Source organism: Rhododendron vialii, chromosome 11a, assembly GCF_030253575.1.
Source record: "Rhododendron vialii isolate Sample 1 chromosome 11a, ASM3025357v1".
Classification (NCBI taxonomy): Eukaryota; Viridiplantae; Streptophyta; class Magnoliopsida; order Ericales; family Ericaceae; genus Rhododendron; species Rhododendron vialii.
The window spans coordinates 1,668,491-1,692,297 of record NC_080567.1 but is presented as its reverse complement, the minus strand read 5'-3'; the positions used below and the strand labels follow the sequence as shown (position 1 = coordinate 1,692,297).

General features: G+C 46.4%; 2 protein-coding genes and 1 long non-coding RNA gene across 3 annotated transcripts; 2 read left to right on the top strand and 1 right to left on the bottom strand.

The window, feature by feature from the left end:
• The first annotated feature begins 2,678 nt into the window (after positions 1–2,678).
• LOC131308103 (uncharacterized) lies at positions 2,679–4,417 on the top strand. The gene is made up of 3 exons (XR_009194305.1): positions 2,679–2,929; positions 3,809–3,872; positions 4,218–4,417. It is a non-coding gene; the product is annotated as an uncharacterized LOC131308103 (long non-coding RNA).
• A 4,685-nt stretch (positions 4,418–9,102) lies between these two features.
• Positions 9,103–9,918, top strand: LOC131308102 (uncharacterized). The gene is made up of 2 exons (XM_058334919.1): positions 9,103–9,211; positions 9,364–9,918. Exons 1-2 carry the CDS (start codon positions 9,113–9,115, stop codon positions 9,754–9,756), a joined length of 492 nt encoding a protein of 163 aa, XP_058190902.1. The 5' UTR covers positions 9,103–9,112; the 3' UTR covers positions 9,757–9,918.
• A 5,312-nt stretch (positions 9,919–15,230) lies between these two features.
• Positions 15,231–16,625, bottom strand: LOC131308524 (uncharacterized). The gene has a single exon (XM_058335462.1). It carries the CDS (start codon positions 16,623–16,625, stop codon positions 15,231–15,233), a length of 1,395 nt encoding a protein of 464 aa, XP_058191445.1.
• Between the last annotated feature and the right edge of the window lie 7,182 nt (positions 16,626–23,807).

Genomic DNA, 23,807 nt, shown 5'->3' with positions numbered 1-23,807 from the left:
TGACTTACAATTGAACAAAATTGAAGCTATCCGACGACTTACTATCGAACAAATTCATTTGGATTTACAAAATTCAAAAATTCCGTTGCGTTTCGGCGGTTGGAAATTGTTTAATTCCATTTTATTGGCGCCCAATAAGTGAAACAGATTAGGGAAATGGGTTTTTAAACAATGTTTCCATGATTGGGTGTAAACTTTTTGGTTGGGCTTGGAGGTGGGGTACTGAAGAGGAGTTGATTCGCTGGAATCGGGAGATGGGTAGTAAGCTCACTAGAGAGGAGTTTATTTGCCAGACGAGGAGGAAGAGGAGTGGGAGGGGAGTTGGGCAGCGATGGAGGAGGCGGTCGAGAGGAGGAGGGGTAGGTGAAAGAGGGATGGAAGCCGGGGGAGAGAGAGGGGGATGGGTTTTGATTCTGTGCTTTGCAAGGACTGGATTTCATGTGTCAAAGGGGCACTTAATTGAATAAACATGCCATGTCACCAAATTCTTGATATATTGGACAGAGTATAACGGTAGGTGTCTAAATCTGGGGGTTTTGTACAGCGTAGGTGCCTAATTGAAATTAAGTAAAGTTCAGGTGTTTATGGGACATTAGATCCAAAGTTCAGATGTCATTTTGAAATTTTTCCAAAAGTAAAATGGTACCTCTTAAAAGGAGGTGGTGCCAATTCACAAGATGAAAGTGAATTTTTTTTTTTTTGCTTTTGGGAGAAGGAAATTTGTGGTGACGTAGTGGTGTTGTGGCAGTTGGGGTGATATGAGTTTATATTTTACTCGACAGTTATTTACATGTTACATTTTATTATGGGGCAAAAGTGGAAAATATTTTTGTGACATGGCTTCAAATAAGGGAGACACCTAAGTTGTGCTCTCCCTTTATATATTATTATATTATATTATATTATGGGGCGGTTCCGGGGATAACTAATTAGACACTTAAAAAAAACACATCATAGTTTTTGATTAAATTTTAAAGATCCGAGCCACTCAATGTGATCAAAACGTGATTTTAAGGGTTCCCGCATAAAAATTAGAAAAATAAAAAAAGACCGAGAAGGGCTTGATCTGAGCAGTTTTTAGCTTAGATTTGACGAACGGTTCAATTAAAAACTGCTCAAAACAAGCACTTACCGGTCATATTTTTTGCTAATTTCTTGTGGGCACACGCCCCGGAAAATTTTATTTATAAAATTGGGTGCGGCCCTTTTTCGGAAAAGCGAGGCGAAACGCTTCGATTCAAAGTCGCCACTCGGGTTTTGCAGTGAAACACCCAAGAAACCAAACTTGAAACACTTGCCACGTTTGATTTTGAAAAGGCACAGACCGGTCCGTTGTCACCTTTGATATCTGAGGTTCGGGAGCCAAGTTACGAGAGGGGAAGGGTTTTATGGCACCCCTCTCTCCTGATCCAGAGATCGGTCGCTACTCGGGCATTTTGTAAAAGTATTTGCATTTTTCTCTCATTAATCATCATTTTTTTTAGCCAATTAGGGCGGAGGAACAGTTAAAGGGAATTAAAACTGTAACAAGTTTGCATTTATGGCAAAGTATGACGGATGATTGATTGAAGCAATAAATATGATTGAGAACAAGCACATGTGGGCGTTTTAAGTAAACTAGAGCACGCTGTCCCAGAATGAGGCATGCAAGGGGAGGCTATATGCACTGGCCAGGCCACTGCATACAGGGACTACTTGCGTGCGCCACTGGTATACTGGCGTGCGCCGGTAAATCTAAACCCACAGCTCCTGTTTCTCAACCCTCTAGGCTCTGGAAGGACCAGTGCACACCCAGGAGAAACCACGCAGTTAATATAACAGAATAAATGCAGTTACAGGCTGAAGAGATGGCTTTAGAGCAATAAAATGAACAGAACGTCCCATAAATAGTGTGGGAAACATAAACAGAGGCCAGGGCTTAACTGCCATGCAAGGGCTAGCCACTGGACCCATTTGAAACTGTCGTACGCCAGTCCAGAGACCCCGTACGCCAGTTATACTACTTGGTCAGTGCTTGGCTTTGCATGATTTGGGCTCTGGAACATGACCAGAAGGATCCCAGAGGCCTTCTAAAATAGAAATAACAGATAAGCAACTACATAGTTCTAAAATACAGAAAGCAGTAAACTGGTTCTTATCATGCTGAAAGGTGATAAAATGAAAAGAAAGCAGAAAGATGGACGATCAATGATCCCCATGCTAGTACTGCACGTATCACCATGACTGGCGTACGACTTATTGTTACTAGCGTGCGCCACTGATGACCACACTCGATCTTTGAAATGCTGCCAGCTTTAGGGTCAGGACTGGTATTGATTACAGCCTTGACCCTGCTGGCACCCCTTAGGGGTCAGAACAGGTTGCAGAATAAAAGGTGGTATACCTTTTATGTTGGCCTTTGGTGGAAGGTTTGAGCTTTGAAACTTGAAGTTCCAAGGGATGGATGATGAATGTAGGGGTGTGATGAGTGTATGGGGGAGGGTTGGCTTCCTCTTCCAACTGATGGGAGAAGTGAGGAAGCAAGAAGAGGGAGAGAGAGGGCTTTAGTGCTCTTTAAGAGTCTTAACCTTGTGAATCCCTTGCATATAAATGCAAGGGGGGTATTTATAGTGTCGCACCTGTCCTGGATATTTGGTATTTTAATTCACGTATTTAGTTAAATTATACGTCTCGGGGTTAAATTGCATACATTAGAAGTGTGGGGGCTTTTGTGTGATTTGTGGATTGGAGCATGATAGCATCTGGTCTTGTTTGCACACAATAATTCTTCTTAGAGTTTATTAAACTGGAGTACGTGTTCTATTTCCTTTTCTTCGTTTATACACGTAGAGAGAGAGAGAGAGAGAGAAAGAGAGAAGAATGGCAAGAAGGAGGAAGAAGAGGAGAATAAGGAAAAACCTAGGAATTTTATCTCTTTGCTTAAACTGAGGTTTGATTTGATAATTCTTGTATTCATGCACTGGATTTCATGCCTTTGTCTTGAATTCCATGTTCTAGGGCTTAAGTCTCATGTTTTGGAGGTGAATTGATATGGCTTAAGTTGATTTGATGTCTTGTGAATTTCTGGAAAATCTGGAGAGCTTCCAGAGTTGTGTTTTTCATTCAATTCATTATAGTTAAACAAGTTAATTGGTTATGGGTCCTTATGAGTCTTAAAGATTGTTGAGTTGGTGATGTTTTGGTGCAAGAATCATCAAAAAATATTAAGTGTACGATTTTTAGTGATCTTTCGATCACAGACAGTTCTACTGAATTTCGTATTTTCTGCATCGACACATCTTGGAAAAAATAGGCATATCTGTTAGCACGTGTATCGGATATGCGAACCGGTTTTTGATTTGGAAACTAGACTCTTGTACCTTTCAGAACATGTAGGGTTTGTACCTTGAAATTTCGTAGGTAAATACAGCTTTTGGTTCGAACTTGGCTGATCTGCAGAAACTGCAGATTTGTGTTTCTAATCGTGCATCTTCGGACGGTCATAAATTTGTCATCCGAAATCTATTTGGGACAAACTTTATATCGATATTGGTGTACTGGAAGTCTACTTTCAAATGGTGGTGGTTTCATGACCCAACTCTGATCCTATAAAATGCTAGTGTCATTTAAAGACAGGCTGGTTGTAGGATGTCTTGTCATTTTGGGAGTTTTGTTGTGTTTGAGTTTCATGTGTGTTTTGGTTTATTTCTAGGCCTATGAGATGGACATACTTGCATTCTTCAGGCATTGTTTAGTTCCTTATTAGCTATATATTTTTATGTTGATCGTTCGTTGAACTCATTACTAATACGATTAAGCGTGTGGCTAGGTAACGAGCTGACTAATCGGGAGGTGCCAAAACCGTGATTTGGCATACTTCGGTCGACTCACAGGTGAGTGTGTTTGATATCTTATATCTTCAATAAGATGTTAACATGTTGGTTGTGTATCACGCTATGGTTGGTTTAGTTATTGATGTGCATGATTGGTGTATGTTGATTGTACTTGTATAGGGTTTGTGGAGTGAGTCACACCTTGTCGTGGGCCGTGCCATTCTATTTACGGTGAATGGGAGCCTAGTGTGTGGGACACAATACCTTGGGTACATGGGATGTGGCAAACATGTCACTGCATGTGTTGTGAATATAAATTGTTGACATTCAGTTAGTTGTCTATGTTGAGTTTTATTGGATATATTCTATATCTCACACACTCCTGGTTTTCTTTTGAATTGCCAGATAGCAGGGGTTTGTAGGATGGTCCACTACCGGTCGGCGTTTTGGGGTTGGCTTATAGGTTGTTGTTTGTGTCGGTGGTTGTGAATCGTCTTGTACATATTATCGACTCGTTTTGTAGCAAGGATGTATTACACTTTAGTATGCCAAGTATGTAATGGTATGGGTTTGATGTTGGCTCTTTTGTTAATATTAATGTTAAGTCTTCCGCTGGTTTATTCTGAGTTAATATCTGTAGTTAAGTGATTGTTCGGTTGGCGATTGGGAATGCCACGTGGCTGCGTCGACTCGGACCCACAATGGGTGTCGTTTTACGGGGTGGGGCATGACATATAGGCCAGGAATGGACTGAGGAGAGGGCTGATCAGTTGGGTTAAGGGCTGGTTAGGTTAATAAGAGAGCCTCCCGTGCATTAAATGCATGGGACTTGGGTTGAAAGATGGTGTAGGAGAGAGGGGGAACCGGCTGCATAAGGGTAATCATCAGGGGACTGTAGACTACATCAGGGTGGCCACAAAAGTCCCGAGCAAGTGGTTGAATAATGATATTTGACCAACTTTTGACTGGCGTGCGCCTATATTATACCTGCGTGCGCCGGTGGAAACTGAGTCAACGGTCGATGACTGACACGTGGCAATTGATTGGCGCACGCCAGCACAGTATTGGCGTAAGCAAGTATGGTTTTGCCAAGGCCATTTGGTTCTGGCTTGAAGGGTCTGGGCAGGGCTCGAGGTTCAGGACACTCAAAGCTCAAACACACCATTAGCCTCGGGGTGTTCTTGACCGTAATCATCATTGGGGAATCAAAAACCATAAGTAATCTGTTCTGGATAGTCCAAAATAAGGTGTCTAAAGTAGCCCCCCTTTGACGGCACTTGAAACACCATTGGTTTGGTATAAGTAACGTCAAAGGTTTTCTAGACACCCTTCCAGGCCATCCAGAACAGGACATACACGAATTTTAAAGAACCTGCTTGGTTAAATTTGGATGAGCGGGCGCCGCTGTCGGGGATGATATGGACGATGTGAACCACCACCTGATTGATTTGAAAAGGACGGATCAGGCCGTTGCAAGGGGAATCTCCTGGGGAAATAATTCGTTTATGGATGGATCGACTCTGTTGGGGAAAGAAATTATTGGACGGGTGGACCATCGTTGACTTGAAATTGGACGGGTGGACCGTCGTTGATTTGAAATTGGACGGGTGGACCGTCGGTAATTGGATGGGTGGACCGTCGTTGATTGGAAATTAGACGGGTGGACCGTCGTTGATTTGAAATTTGACGGGTGGACCGTCGTTGACTTGAAATTGGACGGGTCTCTGCTTGGGGAAAGTTTTGCTTCGGGCTTTAGTGTGTTGTGGGGCCACCTGAGCGTCCAGTTGTGAACGTATTTCAACCCGGGGAGTGATTTGGGCCCAAGGCCCAAATGTTACTGGTGTACGGTGCTTACTGACTGGCGTACGCCGAACATTTCAAAAGACCCGAGCCCAGATCCGACCCAACGTTGTTCCATGTCGTATAAACTTCTGCAGGCGACGAAAAACCGCCATTCCTTCGGTTTTGAACTCCAAATACTCCAAAACTCTCTCAAATCCTTCAATCTCACTCTCATTCTTCCATTTTCTCCCAATACCTACTCAACCCAACCCATTCATGGTTGAACCCAGTGGTGGTGGTAGCAATGGCGGTGTTGGAGAGGAGGAGAACCATCTGAGGGGTGAAATTGAGACATTGGGGTCTCAAATCGACGATCAAACGACTCCAAGAGCATCGTCGATCACTGGTGCAGAGGTCTCAAGCAGTGGCAGCGGCGACAGTGGCCATGCAACAGAGGTAGGTGGCGGTGATGATGGGCATACGCCAGGAGAGATGGGGCGTACGCCTGTGACGGCTGGTGCAGGGGGTCCACGGGTTCGACGATTGGATTCAAGGAGTGGTGTAGAGGGCTTAGTGATCACCGGCCTGGGCTCGGCTAGAGCCGGTGGCAGCGGCAGCAGTAGTGGTGGTGTGATGATCGACCGGAGACACCATCGAGACCCGACAAGGGGTAAGGACCCAATGGTTGAGGAGGAGACTGCCCAGGGGGTACCCATAGAGGAGGTTGTGTTTAGGCCGGCAGCGAGGTCTTCGACGCATGTCCCTATTACGCGCGGAGACTTCACGGAGTTTGTAACGGAAGAGGAGCTAAGCCGATTGCTCCGAGAGAATCCGGGGGTGGTGGCTGCAGTGATAGCAGCACGAGAGGATCGGCTCAGGCAAATTGAGAGAGCTTAGGAGGAGGAGCGTTTGAGAGCGGAGACCGAGAGAGCCGGGGCCAAGGAAGAGGCCTTTGTGCGAGAGACCGAGTAAGCCAAGGAGGCTTAGGGGGAGGAGATATGGTCATATGAGCGCGTAGTGATGCTTGCTGAGTCTTTACAGTGGCACCCTGTGTCAGGTTTGTTGCAGATACGTACGCCCTACCCGAGCCACACTTGTTCATTCTGTCCAGGGTTGAGAGCTACACGCCTCTGCGAGATAGCTATGATGCAGAGCTCATACTGAGGGATCCTGAGAGACACCTATCCGTGGCCTGGGCGCAGGTATACTTTTGGTCTTGCTTTGATATTCATGATGTACCATTGAAACTGTACGTAGCTTGAATTGGCATAGCATAGTTTGCAATGTATGTAGGTGAATGCCCTAAACTGTGACTCAACTTAGTAAACATAATTCGATAATATACCTCGACCTTGGAGCTTGATTCGACTGACAAAACACTCGACATAGTGGCATTGGAGCGTAGAGCACCCATAACTTCGACAAAAATTGGTAAGGCCAAGTTTGAATCAATCGTAGGCTGCCTCGACCGATGACATAGTCCTTTGAACTCGAATTCGACTAGATAGATTGCCATGACATGATAAGCACCAGGATGGCGTGCCCAATAGTTTGAATCGACTGGTTGATGAGTAGAATACCTTTGAAATCGGCTGAAAAGGGTACCTTGATGTAAATAATGCCTTGTAGTTTGAAACTTCACTGAGAAATGCCTTTGATTTGATTCGACCGATAGTAGAATTGGATATAATAATACGAGCGCCTTGTAGCTTTAATCGACTCCTATAATGCTTGTCTCGACCGTAGAGTTACTTTTGAAATTCTAAATTCGACTGACTTATTGGATTTGAATTGCATTTGTTGATGAACCCCTTTTTGTTGTTTGTTGTCGTATGCAGAGAGGAGCAGCCAGTACCCGGGGTCATGGTGGTCCTGCGAGTTCGCTTGAGCTGTACAGAGGGTTGCCGGAGCAAGTCAGGGCTTTGGTGGATGCTGCAGGGTTCCAGCCGTTCATCCTTACTTTGATGGCAGTGAAGAGTGACCATGCCCTGCTTACTGCACTGGTTGAGAGGTGGTGGGATTCCTTGAACACCTTCCACTTTCCGATTGGGGAGATGATAGTGATTCCGTCAGACTTTGTAGCTCTTACTGGCTTGAGGGTAGGAGGAGAGCCTATCCCCTTTGACTCAGAGATTTATAGGGATACGGGGGCACTGGAGTGGTTTTTGGGGCAAGCGCCGGCAGGTGAAGCAGAGACCGTCCATTATGACCAGTTCAAGAGGTATTTGCAGGGGAGGGTACCGGACTCGGAGTAGGAGGTGGAGCAGATGGCGAGGGCCTACTTGTTGTACTTGTTTGGGGCTGCGCTGTACCCGAACAAGCGAGCTACACTGCACCTGTCCTACCTGCCGGCTCTCCGCGACTTACACACAGCTTCACGCTTTGACTAGGGAGGAGCAGCTTTGGGGACCTGCTACGGCTTTATGGGGGAGTTCTCGCGAGGGAAGAAAGCGACTGCTGGTTATTGGAGAGTGCGGGAGGTAAGAAACGAAGCTTGCAATTCATTCCCTATTTCCTTTCTTGCACTTGTCCTTGATTTTCATATAAACTGTATTTTGATGCTTTGATTGCCTAAACACTTGCAGCTGTGGGCTTACGAAGTGCTGAAGATGTACCCACCGGAGAATAAGTGCCCGAACTTAAGGATATGCTCCCACGTGCCATGATCTGGGTGCCTCTGTACAGTGGTAAGAAGAAATCGAGGGGGAGATTCTTAGCCTTCAGGTCGTACCTCGACGAGCTATCGGGTGTTCAGGTAAACAACACTTCAATAAACCCCTTTGCCCTTTAAATTGCTTTAATGCTGTCGCTGATGCCCATCTGACTCTGAACCTTTGATTGTTTCGCAGGTGGAGTGGGATCCATGGAGAAATGCAGAGCCTGAGCTTGAGTACTTAGAGAGGAGCAAGGTAGTGACCGCGAGCCGGGTGTTACTGGAGTCGGCCTTTGGGTGGCGGTGGTACTTAGGTGACTGGGTGACGCAACAGTCACTTGGCTTTCTTGAGTACCAGGTTCCTGGGCCACTTCCGCCTCATGCTTCCCATACAGATTGGTACACTCTGGCTGAACTGCGATGCTTCACTATTCCAACTGGCCTTGCTGCTTTCTTGAGGCCTGAGCGTGACTATGCTGTTTACCAGAGGCAGCGCTTGGCGAGGCCACTTGGGGTGTTGGAGCACATAGCCGTGCAGGGCGAGGCACTGGAGGCTGGCGAGGAGAGGCGGAGACGGGGGAGCAGGGCAGCCCGCTCGAGAGAGAGGAGTGACTATGCCACAGCGACTGGGCTGCCTCAGCTTTCTTGGACCCTAGCAATGCGGGACGCGCAGGGGGAAGCTGCCATAGTTCAGTTTGAGCCTGCCAAGACATAGCCAGCGGCTATCACGGGGCCGATATGATTTGCTTTCTGTTATGCTTGTTATCCTCACACTATGCTTGAGCTGCTTTTGAAACTGACTTGATCTTGATCCCAAAATGAAACACAGGCGCCAATGGAATGGGTGCGAAAGGCCGTTCGCCTGATGCTGGCCATGGAGAAGGAATTCCATAAGATAGCGAGCGGCGCTTCTCTGCAGTTGCACTATCCACCGGCGGATCCGGCTCTTGTTGTACAGCCCCAGGTATATCCCAAATTCAACTCTTATCATTGCGTTCGTTGCTTAGATGGGCCACATGCTTGATAGAACTGCTCTTGATATTTCCTGCTTTCAGCATTTCAATATATACAATATGTACAATGTATGCTAAACGTTTAATGACTATGACCATGCAGGGACATGCTAGGGTGGCTCCTAAGAGAAAGAGCGTGCAGCCTCCTCCACAGAAGATAACGTCTGGTTCTTCTTCCAATCCGGCCACTACTCCGTGGCAGGCCAGCTCTACACGGCCCGGGACCAGAGGAGTTGAGATTGCCTCCGAGAGCGACGAGCCACAGTTCCGCAGAGAGTTGAGAAAGAGGCCTACAGAGAAGGGGCCAGCTGAGGGGCCATCGCAGAAGAGGAGAAGAGAAGAGGAGGAAGAGGAAGAGGAGGAGGAGGAGATGCACTTGCCCTTCAGCAGTAGTTCCGACGACACTACCGACGATCCTGGGTTTAAGGTAGACCCAAGGGAGAGAGAGGACAACGACGAGGAGGACGACGATGACGAAGACCTTTTTGACGACTAAAGGCTACCACTGAGCTTCAGTTACGTTGCTGTCTTTTGACTTTGATATTTGATACTTTACTTTTTGGAGATGAGGCCTGCATGCCCTTTTGACTTTCGGGCAGATGTGCCTAGTACATGCTATTGCTTGTGTGGCTCGGGCCGTTGGGCCGTTTCAATACATTCCCACCTTTTGCTATGTAGATATCGACTTGTTAGTATATAATAACTGCGTTTCCCGTTTACTGGCTTCCTTTTGATGAGCATTTGTCAAAGGAAAAGAGTAAACCATCCACTAATGCCTAACATGCATTGATGAATGATCTGAATCGATAAACGAACGCTCGCATATGTGCACGACTGACCTAGCTCGAAAGAAAAAGGATAGGAGAGCCCCAGGATACGATACGTACCCTAAGACACATGGAAAACAAAGAAACTTTGGGCATTAATGGGCCAAAACTCAAAATTCTCCTGAGCGAGGGCAACTGACACTTTGATAAGATCCCATAGATGTACAATGACTTGTACGATTTGACAAAAACCGGCAAAGATGCTCCGAGGCGAGGAATACACCGAAAAAATGCTAAAAATGTCACAAAAACGGACATAAGACACAAAGGATGACTCGATTTAGTCCCGGACCAAAACCGACACCTCTGTGCAGTCATATTAGGCTCATATGACGTGCAGGGTATGACAAAACTTGGCAAAAGTCCCTGGAACGAATTTCGACCTCCCGAAACCTTGATTCAAACTTGAAACAAGCCACCGGACGCTCGGAATCTTCGTTAAGTGCGACGTTTGGGATCCGACGCTTTGACATAGTCCCATACATCATTCATGACTTGTATGAACCATCAAATCTGCAGAATAGGCCCCAGGATCGAAAATGTACACCCGACAACAGTAGCTATTGCAAAACCTGTTTCTGGTATCCTAACTGGCGTGCGCCACTATCGAGATGGTGTATGCCAAACTTGAGGGACACATATATGCCAGTAAATAATTGGCGTGCGCCGGTCAGGTCTAATGCAGATCCATTTGTCTGACCAACTGTCCTTTTTCTGGGAACCCCTTGTTTTGATTTTCACACGTTTTAAACACGGTTTCTGGGCTTTCAGGAGGCAGAGTCCTTGCTTGTAAGGATGTTTGGACATTAGCGGTCGGCTTTGAATGTGACACAGGAAGCAAGATGATTCATTTGCCAATAAAGAGGAGATGCACGTATTGCTCCATCCACACACTATACCCATTTCAATATTCTGCATCCCACTGTATTTAAAAATGGAAAACCCAACCCAACCTTGCTCAGGCCTTGGCTAGCACAATTTTTGAGCATTGACTGGCTAAACTTCCAATACCATGGCTTTGCCTCATTCCGGTATCTTCGTCACGTGCCGCTCTGGCCAGCACTTTTGAGAGCTGCTCTCCGATTTTGGGATCCTGACGTCCATGTCTTCTGCTTTGGTGATGATGAGATATGTCCGACCGTTGAGGAGTTTCAGGCGTATCTCCAGACAATCGCATCCCCGACACTCGTTGTTCCTCCCTATCAGGTTAGCATGCCAAGCCTATTGGCGTCCTCGCTCAACATTTCCAGGGGTTTGGCCAACACTCTGCTTGAGGGTGGTCTAATCAACTTCATGCGCTTGATCGAGCGCTACAGCCCAGATGGCGATTTGGACGACAACGCTGTGCAAGCTCGGCGCCGGTTTGCCTTGGTAATCTGCTTGCTAGCCACTTACCTGCTTATTCCTGCTGATGGGCGGGTGTGTCCCTCGTTGGTAAGCGTTCCTGCTCAAATGGGGGCGTGAAGGAACGTGGTGCCCCTTGTCTTAGAAGAGACGCTCCTAGGCTTGGACTTGGTGTACATAGGTCAGACAAACACCTTTAGTGGGAGTCCGCTTCTGCTTCAGGTAAACTCACTCAGCTCACCTTTTTTCGGCTTTTCACACTTTCTCGTTTTACCTCGACGCTCGGCTTAGGTTGCTCCCTAGCTCTTGCTTGTTTTTTCGCTCAGGCTATATCTGGTTTCTCACTTGTCTTTTCGCTCATGCAGTTGTGGCTATCAGACAAGCTTGGGTTGCTGCTCCCACTGGTAGAAGGTTGGAATCTTTTTCCAAAGAGGATTCACCAAAGGGAGATGCGGTACCCCGACATGGATATAGAAGGCTGGTATGAATTCATGCAGCGAATGCAGCCTGACGAGATCGTCTGGAGGTGCCCCTACCTAGACCTCCCGGATATGGCTATTCATTCCAATGGATTTGATAGGATGGTGATTGCAGGATTGACAAGTTTCATTTTCTATATTCCCGGCTGCATCCTTCGCCAGCTGGACGTCTCTCAGGAGAATCACCGTATCAGTACTGGGAACTTCCGCGTTCCCAATTTCAATGCTCAAACCTCAACGGTTATCAGGGGCACTGGGGCCTCAGAGTCCTCCAGGCAGAAATGCCAGATTTTACCATTTGGCTGAGGAATCACTACAGACAGTGGTTGAGAGCGGATGTAAATGCAAGGGAAAATATCGACTGACTCCGGACCACTTTGCTATGCTTAGAATAAGCTGTGAGCCGTTAGGCTTCTCAAGCATTTTTTTATGAATTTCATGCTTTAACTGTTTTAAGGCTTTTATGCTCAACTTATGTATCAGAAGTAGTAATTTCTAATAAAATCGAAAGACGATGGGTTTACCCTTTTCTGATTTCCTTCAATGTAGCTTTGACTTGCGCTTGACCTCCTCAACTTGTGACGTGGACCCAAAAATGTCAACCCTGGATCAAATTTTTGATAGAATATGACCGAATCTCAAGGTGAGATTGCCTACGTATCCCTTTTCAAGGAATCAGGTCAAAACACAGTTCAGGCAAAGGTTCACTCGTGTATTTTACCTCTCCTTTTACGCTCTAACTTTTGCCTAGAACCGCCTTTCAGGTTTTCGGTCTAGTGAGCTTTCGACTTTTGCCCATTTATTTTTGCCTAGAACCGCCTCATTAGGTTTTCGGTCTGGCAGGCTGCTCTAATTTTTGCTTGGAATCGCCCACCCTTATGGTTTTTCGATCCAACGAGCATCTCTCAGGGATAATAATGCTTGAGTTGATCCAGGTTGACCAGGGTGTTGAATTCATTGCCGTCGAGGTCGATGAGCTTAGCGGCACCCCCAGATAGGATGGTCTTGATGATGTAAGGCCCAGATCGCTTCGGTCTGAACTTCCCGCGAGGATCAAACACTGGGGCGCGGATTTCCTTTGAAACCATGTCCCCTTCGACTAAGCCCCTGGATTTCACCTTTTTATTGAACGCGCAAGCAATTCGACGTTGATACCCTTGAACATGATACAAAGCTCGGAGCCTTCTCTCATCAAACAGTATCAGTTCAACAAACCTTCCGCTTAACCATTCGGATTCCTCAAGACCACTTTCAGCCATGATTCTCAGCGACGGGACCTCAAGCTTGATAGGAAGCACTGCCTCCATCCCATAGACCAAGGAAAAAGGAGTTGCACCAGTTGACGTGCGGATCGACGTTCGGTACCCCCATAGGGCAAGAGGCAGCTGCTCGTGCCAGTCCCTTGCAGTCTCGGCTGTTTTCTTGATGATCATCTCGACATTCTCATTTGCTGCCTCGACTGCCCCATTTTTTTGTGGACGATAGGTCGTTGAATGATGGATCTCGATGCCGAATTCCTCAAAGAGCTCCAAAACCCTTCCTTTGAAATGATTTCCATTATCTGATACAAATGCTTGAGGAACGTCGTACCGATAGATGATGCTTTTTCGAATAAATTGAGCAACTTCAACTGTTGTCAGGGTTTTTGTAGGATTCAGCCTCGACCCACTTGGTTAAATAGTCTATCGCCACTAGTATTAACTTATGGCCATTTGAAGCAGATAGCCTGATCATGCCGATAACATCAATGCCCCAAACAGAGAAGGGCCATGGTGAGGTCATGCCGTATAATTTAGACAGAGGAACGTGCTGCAGATTTGCATGGATTTGACATTTGTAACAGCGTCGCACATAATCGATGCACTGCGATTCCATCGTGGACCAGTAATAACCTTGCCTGAGGATTTTTCTTGCGAGCATGACACCACTCATATGAGGTCCGCAGATTCCCTCGTGAATTTCTTCCATTATTCTCGTTGCTTCGGCACCGTTGATGCAGAGCTTGTGCATCCCACAGTGAGACCTTCGATACAGTTTCCCTCCGTAAATAATGTACTAAGAAGCCAGCCTTTGCAAAGCGATCCGATCTTTCTTCGTGGCCTTGGCAGGAAACTCTCCGCGTTCCACGAAGTTCCAAATGTCATGGTACCAGGGCAGGCCATCATTGACATCATCAATGGCGTTGACGTACTCATAAGCAGGCAAATCCCTCTGCTCAATCACGATCGGCCGCAGCCTAACACCTATTGGAAGTTTGATCATTGAAGCCAAAGTCGCCAAAGCATCGGCGAACTGATTCTTCAAGCGTGGAACATGGGTGAAAGTCACCTTATTGAAGCGAGGAATCAGTTCTTCCAAATCTTGGTGATAAGGCTTCAACTTTTCCTCACGAACCTTCCAATCTCCATTGGCTTGAGAGACCACCAGGTTTGAATCCCCAATTACTTCGAGTTTCTCGACCCCTAAAGCAATAACAGCTTCCATTCCGACAATGCAGGCCTTATACTCAACTTGATTATTGGTAACATCGAAATTTAACTTGAAAGCAGGCGGAATATGATCGCCAGTGGGTGTGATCAGCAACACTCCAATCCCGAACCCTTTTTGATTAGCAGCCCCATCAAAATAGAGCGTCCAAACTTCCTCGATTATAGTTAGCACATCCTCATCAGGGAAGGTGAAGTCCACGTCCTCCGGGCCGTCGATCGGGTGATCAGCCAAGAATTCTGCCACAGCATGGCCCTTTACAGACTTCCTCGTGACGTGTTGGAGATCGAACTCAGCCAGTAGAAGCAACCAACGTGCTAGCTTATGGGTGAGCGCGGGTTTCTCGAACCGATACTTGATAGGATCCATCCGAGAAATTAGTCTCACCGAATAGGCTAGCATGTAGTGTCTAAGCTTTTTGGTAGCCCAAACCAGCACCCAACATGTCTTTTCCAGAGGGGTATAGCGCTCCTCAGACCCCACCATCTTCTTGCTTAGATAGTAAACAGCTTTCTCGACCCCATTATTCCCTTCTTGTGCTAGTAGACATCCCATGGCCGTTGGAGTGACCGACATGTAAAGAATCAACGGTTGACCCAGTGTAGGCGGCATTAGTACCGGCGGGTTCTGCAAATACCTCTGAATAGATTTGAAGGCGGCTTGGCATTTATCTGTCCATTCCAATGGGACACCTGCCACGGACGCTCTTGAAGACGATGGGCGCGATGACTCCGCCGGAGCTGGGTGCGGCGCCCCTCCTCGGGCACCCCTTATGCGCGCACGCCTTGCGACCACTGGAGCCGGGGGAGGAAGGCCCAATGGTAAGGCCACATTTAAGGGGTGACGTCTATCACCACCCACATGCTATGGGGCCTGCGCCAGTTAGCCCCCCGGACTTCAGCAATGGCCCGTAGTGAGGTGTCCCGTGTACGGATCTCAGACACCTCTAGGGCCCCCGCCTCCCCGCGGATGAAAAGAAGGAAAGAATCCAAGTTCCTCCTCCAGAACTGGCGGAACCCCGAAGTATAACGCCCGACATCATCTCTACTAGGGATTGGCAAATCCCCAAGCCGAGCAAGGATATCGGAGGTGTGCGGCCGCGTGAATCGAAGCTGAGACTCAACGAAGCTACATACTAGTGGGGTAGACCCGGGGACCCCTTGATCAAAACTTAACTGCCTCACGAATCTATCTGGGCGGTAGACCGATACCCCGTGGGCTTCGTTGTTGACAAAAGGAAGCCACCCTGGGAGGCCAATGAGAGCGAAATTGATGACCCCTCGGGCCATCGAATTGTTGCCACTCACGGCGAAGAGAGAAGAGCGGGTAGGCAAAAGGCATTGGCCAAGGCCAACCACCCCCGGAGTAGTAGTTCCGTAGGGACGCGGGACAAAACTTTCCTCGACGTCGCACGCCCTGTACCAGAGGGAGTCACTGTTGGTACCGAACCATCGCTCTGACCGCGACCGGCTGGAGGATGCCAGGAACTCATGCGGAGCAAGGGCAATGATGGGAAAATGCTCAAAGAAGTAAGTAAGAATGAAGCTGGTGTGCACCATGGAAAGATGGTCACACCTACCAAGGGACCTCGCGAGGTCAGCATGAACCAGGTCCAGTTGACAATGAAGTGACCCTAGGAATAGGGGAGCCAACGCGATGCACTCGCCGCGAGCCAGGAGAACGACGAGCAGAAAGACCGAGGGGGAAGAGCTGTCTGCGGGATAGTCCGGGAACATGAAGTAAGAAAGAAAGAAGGCGAAAAAGTCGGCCATGTGGAGCCTCCCCTCATGATGCGGGCCTGCAACAAATTCCCGCGGGACGCCTGGAACCACTGTTCTCACAGGCTGAAAGTCCTTAAAAAAGAACCGAATCCAACTCGCAAAAGAAGTTTTCTTTGTGTTCGCTGCACTAGCCTTGCGAACACCCTGGGCAGTAAAAATAGGGCCATACTGAGCTTTCTTACCCAGCTGCCGCAATTCCAAGATGTCTTGTTGGTCCGCGGTTGAAAGGTTGGTGGGATCCAGGAGCGCAGTCCCACAAAGAGGAAGACGGGTGAGGATTACCACGTCCTCTAAGGAGAAACCGCTTTCCCCCCATGCCCACGCGAAAGAGTGTGTATCAATGCTCCAACGTGAGCACTCGTGGTTCAGGTTCCTGATGGCCGCTCCCTGCCGAGGGATGTTCAAACTCCGCGACAGCATTACGACATCATATGTACCATTGGCCATAAGAATCTGCTTGAGGGGCGCATTATTGACCACCTCATCAACCCATTCTGCCCATTCGAAAGGTGGCGAAGCCTAGGCCCCGAAACGGCAGTCCGAATAAGGCAAGTCCCCACGCTCTATACGAAGACGCAAAACGGAGGACGGGTTGACCAACTCGGCGTCCTCCGGGTTGGCAGAAGGCGTGAAGGAAGTAGGGATAGACGTAGAGGGCCCCTCAGTGGCGTAGTCTTCCGCCAAGGTCCAGAAGGGGTCCCTCACGGATTGAAGATACGGAGCCCTTCTCCACTGGTCCGCGGTGGGGACGGGTTCTTCAATGATCGCGCCTCGGGTAACCATCCAGAACCCTTTACGTGAAAAGAGGGGGAAGTTTCGAAAAGGAGAAAGGAAAGAGACCGCTCACCAAAAGAGACAGAGAAAATGACAAGGCTTTGACTAGGGCTTGAACGGTAGGTGAAAAGGAAATGAATAGTAAAGGTTTATATAGTAAGTCGGTCAATAAGGCATTTATGGCAACCGTACACCAACGGTCACCCCGGTACATGAAGGGTCACGACGAATGAGGAAAGGGCGCCAGGTTAACCGTCACCCCACGAAGCCGTTCAACTACGATCACGGAAACCTATAGCGGGTAAAGATTACGCACGCGGACGACACGTACCCGTCGCCCACGCACGGGGGGCATATGTAAGTGCGGTCAAAATTATCAACTCATATTAAAAAGGAGACTGTTTGACCCTTCAATCAACCACGAACATGTAGCATTGGGGCCCGCGAAGGAAGGATGACCCCGGTCAAACCCTTGCTCAACGAAGAACAATTGACCGCCCAACGGTGAAGTGACACGTATGTAGACAATACTGAAACTATCCCCGCGGAAGACGTTCGCGGGAAGGTACCGCGGTGGCTCGCTGGTCCCACGGAATTACGAAGACCGTCCCACAAGTAGCTTTGGCAACACAGACCACGGCGAGAACCCGTGGGCCACCCGAAGCCTCGTAATTACTGAAAGGTTGCATTAAAAGAATTCCCAGGGTTTCGCCTCGGCCCAGAGGCAGAGCCTGGGAGGAGCCCCGCAGGTCGCGACCTTGCTCTAGCGGGAATTGGGGAATCTCTTGTGGCTTGGTGGTTTAGAGTGGAGGTCTCACCGCGGGAATACCGATCGGCCCGCGGAAACGCTTCTGCGGGAAGGCCAGTTTCCTCAAAGGCCAGGAGGTACGAGGGGGACACGTGTCGGGGTCTAATAGGAGCGCCGTCCTGGGCCTGACCTAGGCCCAGGTGCCCTATAAATACCCCTGACATTCCCAATGATTAATGACGACCTTTTTTAGGGAAATAGTGAGTGAGCACTGAATTTGAGGAAGGAGAACATTCTTCCTCAGAGAAAAGGAGTGACCTCATTCATTCTACCCTGGAAAAGGTCAGATACCTCGTGGAGAGCAAGAGTGACGTGCTGCCTCTGTTCCTTCTGTACCTTCTGCTCCTCTCTTCACCCCATAAGATCTCTCACCCTTTTCATTTGCTAATCATCGACCAATCACTCCTCTCCAGCTCACAGATATTTACACGTAAGCGATCCCCCGCGAAACCCTCCTCCTGCATAGCTCATGGTGTTACCTTTGGTGACCCTGACATATTATATTGGTGGCGACGCTTGTATAATGTGTCAGATCTTATAGATAAACAGGGTGAACTCTACACCTTGGAAGCCTTTGGAGCCGAGGAGCTAGCCAAGATGGAGGAACAAGCGGAGTAGTAGATAGGAACCCTAGTTCCCTCCCTTATTTGAATAAAAGCACTTTTGTAAGGTTTATGATGTAATATTGAGCCAGACTCCATTTATTTTTCAATGAAATTTCCTATTTAACGATCTCGAAATTCGGGGGATATTTTGCTTCAAACACCCAAGAAATTTTCTTGTCTCTTTTGAATGTTTAGTTTTCTTCTCGTGCGAGTCTGTGTAGCACACCGTCACACCGTATTTCAATAGCACCCAACTCTTCTTCATGAAATAATAATTTTGCTTTCCTATCTTCATAGCTTATGATCACCAGAACCAATTTTGCTCTCTCTGATTTTGGAGGCTTTGTTGATAAAAAAATATTAGGACCTGTGAATCCTTTTTCTCTTTATCGTATCACGACCTTGTTCGCACAAATTTTGACCGCACATAATAAAAGTCAAGGAAGGAAACCCATTAACAAATAAATTTTGTTCTTTTGTGGTATGACCAGAAACTTGAAGCAAATCAATGTGAAATTTTTTTGAAATCCTTATTGAGAAAAGAACTGCTAATAAATCAGAATTCTTTCATGATACCAAAATTTCCCGCATCAAACAGTTATTTCCGAAAAAAAGAAAATAACTATTTATGCGATGCCCATGTCCATGTAGTAGCAATACATTTCCTTTTTGATTTTTGATTATGCAAAGTCAGAACATTCTGACATGAGCTTATGTAGCCAATAGTTTTGCAATAGCAGTAGGATTGTTGGCAATTATTTTATCCTATAATTAACTTTTGGATGATACCACTTGCACTATCACAATTTCTTAGTTTGTTCTCCACGCACTTGTACGCGTAGTGCTATCACAAAGTACTTGGAAAGTGGATGCTGGGCCTTTAGATGATGACAATGTGTTTGAAAACCCGAATAACGCCTTTTTGCTTCAGTTGGCACCATTCGGTGGAGTAACATTTTTTGGATTTTTCCTCTGTGTCTGCAGGTACAAGGAACTTTTAACTTGATCAAAGAACTTGGGTCTCAATTTTTAAACAGTACCTTTTCTTTTATGCATCAATGCTCTGTTTTTTTTTTTACTAATGCCTTGTCATTATTCACTTTTCTTTGACAGATTTGAAGCCTTGCAACTTGCCCTCCAAACCTTCCGTTGTTCAAAGATGGCAATTTTCGCAGACACGATCTTTCATGGCCAAGCACTAATTTCCATTGCTGAGGGTCAAAACGCATCTGACGAAGCACTACTTCTTCCGGTCTTTAATCCGGTCATTGGTTCACCTTTTTCATGCCAACCTGCAGTTTCTGACTTTCCCATCTGACACAATGGTTCATTGACATTACAACGGACTTGCATGAACTCACCAGCTCTGCCACCATTCCTTCCTCCAAGGCGCTCTTGTTGCGGTCGTCATCCATTCCAAAGATGATGCCATAGAGCACTTTACCTTGCTGAGTGATCAAATCAATGACGGAAAAGCCGCTTGGACAGCTCCTCTTGCCAGCTTTGGTCAATTTTCATTCATCAATCAATATTGGGAGTGGCAGAAGATGTACTTGGGCGATCTTCAAAAATACTTCTTGAGGCGAGGATCTATGGTGCCGTCTATGCCTCTCTTTTCACATATGACCGTGAAGCAAAACTCATTCAATCATTCTGTGGGCATTGGTGTCCTTGCACAAACACACTTCATATTCCAATAGGAGAGCTATCAATCTCCCTTTGGGATCTGAGTTATATTGGTGGTTTGTCGGTCTATGGCAAATTTTATGACGAAGTCATCCCGCCGGCACGCAATCTGACAGGCATTGACAAAAACAACATGTACCTCCTTCCACCTAGTTCCAGGCAACTCTTTGCAGCATACCACAGACTTTTTCATGCTTTAGAAACTCACCATATCACCGCCCATGACTGGATCCAATTCTGGTGCAGGCTCAAAAGCAAATATTCAAGTTTTTCTCCCAATGATCAAAGCAAAGGAGCAAGCAGGCCAACTGGACACACTAGCATGCCACCAGAGCGCACAAAGGATAAAGAAGGAGCATTCAATGAGCTAGGCATCAAAGCACGTTTAAGGGAAGAAGTCTATTTAGCAGCCTTCCTGTCGTGTTGGCTGTCTGTATTTGTCCTACCCAATGGAAAGGAGAACCAAATTCGTCCTACCACCTTCAAAGTTGCAAGCATGATGGCACGCGGATCTACATTTTCTTTGGCGGTGCCTGTTTTGGCGAGCATATATCACGGCTTGAAGCAAATTACATCATCTCCTACTCCAAGTCAGTGCCATGCGACCCTTCCCATGCATTATATCTACGGATGGCTTGGAAACTACTTTGACACATACCTTCCATCCCCACTCTCTCCACCGAGCGTTAGAATGGTCTGACTAGTCGGCGAGAAGAATCCCAAACATTTGATAGCAATTGCAGCCCGCAAACTCCTCAGAAGCATTGATCCTTCGCGGTTATCATCCTTGGCCATGTCTGACAAGGACAAGCGATTAGTGGTAGATGACAGAAAGCAATCCCACTTCTGGACAGCCTACTCCATCAGTCTTCGTTCAAGCTACTTGACTCTTCGCTGCGATATGCAGTATATCATTGAGTCTTACAGCTCTCATCAATTCTCACGACAATTCAACTTTTACCAAGATATGCCCGAAAAATTGGTGGAAGAAGCATGTCCCCTCAACCTACCCGATGTCGTAGGACTTTGGCAATCCTGCACGAAGCTTAGTACAAAGGCAAAACTGAGAATTCCTGTCTCCTCGCACAAAGGCCTTACCACAAAGCAATATCAAGAGTGGTGGACAAAGCACACAAGCAACTTTGTTAAAGGAGACATTGAGCCTACCAAAAAGCAAGAGAAACCCAAACCTCCAGTCAGAATTCGCCCAACCAAGGGCAATGGAGCAGTTATACCTATTGAGAATGCCAGTGAAGTTGAAGGCACTAACGCAATAGTAAGCAAAGCCAAAGCAAGCAAAGTTAAACCAATCAAGGCCAAACCAACAGTTCTACCGACTGTTAGTAATGAGGAAGTAGACGACACTAATGCAACATTTGGCAAAGCCAAAGCAAGAAAAACTAGACCAAGCAGGGCCAAACCGAATGTTCCACCTGTTGCTAGTAGCCATGAAGTTGACAGTGCCAATGCAACAACAAGCAAGGCCAAAGCAAGCAAAGCTAGACCAAGCAAGGCTAAACCAACAATTCCCCTACTACTAGCACCCATGCACGAAGTTGACGGCACCAATGCAACAGCAAGCAAGGCTAGACCGAGCAAGGCCAAACCAAACCATGGAAAGGATCTACCCAACGATGCATCCAAAGAAATAGAGAAATCAACTCTCAAGCCTAAACCTCTCTTGAAGATTTCTACTCCAAAAATTCCATCCATGATTGTCAAAAATCCAACCACCAAAAATGGAGACAAGAAAAGAGGCCTTGTGATTTGTGATGGGGACAGTAACTCTAGCCAAGGTGATCGTCATTGGAATCGCCCCAAGAAGCAGAAAACCATAGTCCAAGTCACACCCTTGGAGGATATCCACATTGGCACGAATGGTTTTTTCCAAGACGTGCCTGATAGCAGCACACCTTTGGAGGATTTAGAAGCACATGTAAGAAAACACATACTTCCTCAAACGCTTTCACATTTTTTACTTTTCCTATTTCACTAAACTGCTTAAGTTTTTCCCCGTATATGTGCAGTTGGGAGTCAACAACTTGAATCTTGGTGATGAACTATACTCTCAAAGCAGTGGAGGTTCTATAGATGGTCCAGATTCCTTTGGATTACTTTCTGGTAAGGGAAGATCTGTCAAAGAAGCATCACATCAAATTTCTCATGAGAAGGCTCTTGTTGACATGCCCAAAGTACCAATAACAGAACCAAGACAATTTCGAGTGAAACCTTCTGGTCCCACGTTATCTGACGTTAGTGTCTTTCAAGGGATCGATGTGATTGCTAAAAGTCGGCGTGAGTATGTCTCAAGGTTGTGGTCCCGGGTTTCACATAAGATCGGGGAAACCTGCTTGGATCATGTGGACAACATTGAAGATGAGGCTGAGAAGGTCCTCGAAGAGATAAGAAACATGAAAGTAATTGACATTTCTCCATTACAGCACAACCTTAAAAGCTTCTTTGATGATATTCAGGCCTACAAAAACTGCTCCGCTTCTATCAAATCATGTGCAAGTTAGTTGGCAGATATTTTTCAAATTCACTCTTTTGCTAAAATCAAAGAAAATGAGGTAATCAAAGAATCTGAACTTTGCAACAAGAATTTGAAGCCCTTGAAGTTGACAAGGCTAAGCTGAAAAAAGCGTTGGAAGGCATAGACACCAAGCTAATGGCCAAGGAAGTAGTGGTTGTTGCAAATGAAGGAGAGTTATCCAAGGTGCAACTTGAGATCTCTAACCTTGAAGATAAGGCCTCTGCTATCAAGAATGCTGCAGTACAGACTGATGAAGGCAATGCAAAATCAGAGGAGATGAGAAGGTTGCTTGAAGCAAATCAAAACAAGTTGGTGAACTTCAAGCTATTTCCTTAGTTTTTTTTTTTTTTAAGGAAGGATTGTTTTTTTTTTTTTTTGTTTCATGATTAATAATAGTTGGTCTACTTATTCGTTTGAGGAATATAGCAAATACAATTTGTCATTATTGATCAGAGGAAAGACTGTTTCCCTTCTTTTTTCATGATTAATAACACTTTGTCTACTTATTCATTTGAGGAATATAGCAAACACAATTTGTTATTATCATTTTTTGGCGTGTTATGACTGTGTTTGGAATAATATTCCAATACTGTCTACGTACCCAAAATGGGATCAAGCCAAACGTAGTTCATAGGAAATTTTTTTTATTTTTTATTTTGGGATGACTGAGCTCGAAATTCAAGCTGTCTACATACCCAACATGGGATCAAATCAAACGTGATTCATATTTTATGTTTATTGTTTTTGGTTTGCCGTGCACAATTTTAGCTCATGCGGGCCAGGAGCAACATGTAGTTTAAGCTCATGCGTTATGGAGTGATGGTTGTTTTTTCAAGGGTAGTAGCGCTTCAAGAATTTGCCGTTTGTGGGGCCAACTCTCAAGCCATCTTCAGCAACCAATTTGTAGGCGCCAATTGAGTAAACTTCTTGCACCACATATGGTCCATCCCACTTGAAAATGAATTTACCACCAATTTTATGAGTGGTATTAATGGGTCTTCTTACAGCAAGAACCAAGTCTCCTTTCTGAAAAGAACGAAGACTAACCTTCTTGTTGAAAGACTTTGATATGCGGGCTTGATAGCATTCAAGACGTTGTTGTGCCTCAAGCCTCTTTTTGTCAAGTGCCTCTAGTTCTTCAAGGAGCAAGCAAGCATTGTCTTCATGAGTGAGGCCTTCTTGAATGGCAACCCTTAAAGATGGAATTTGACGTTCGAGCGGCA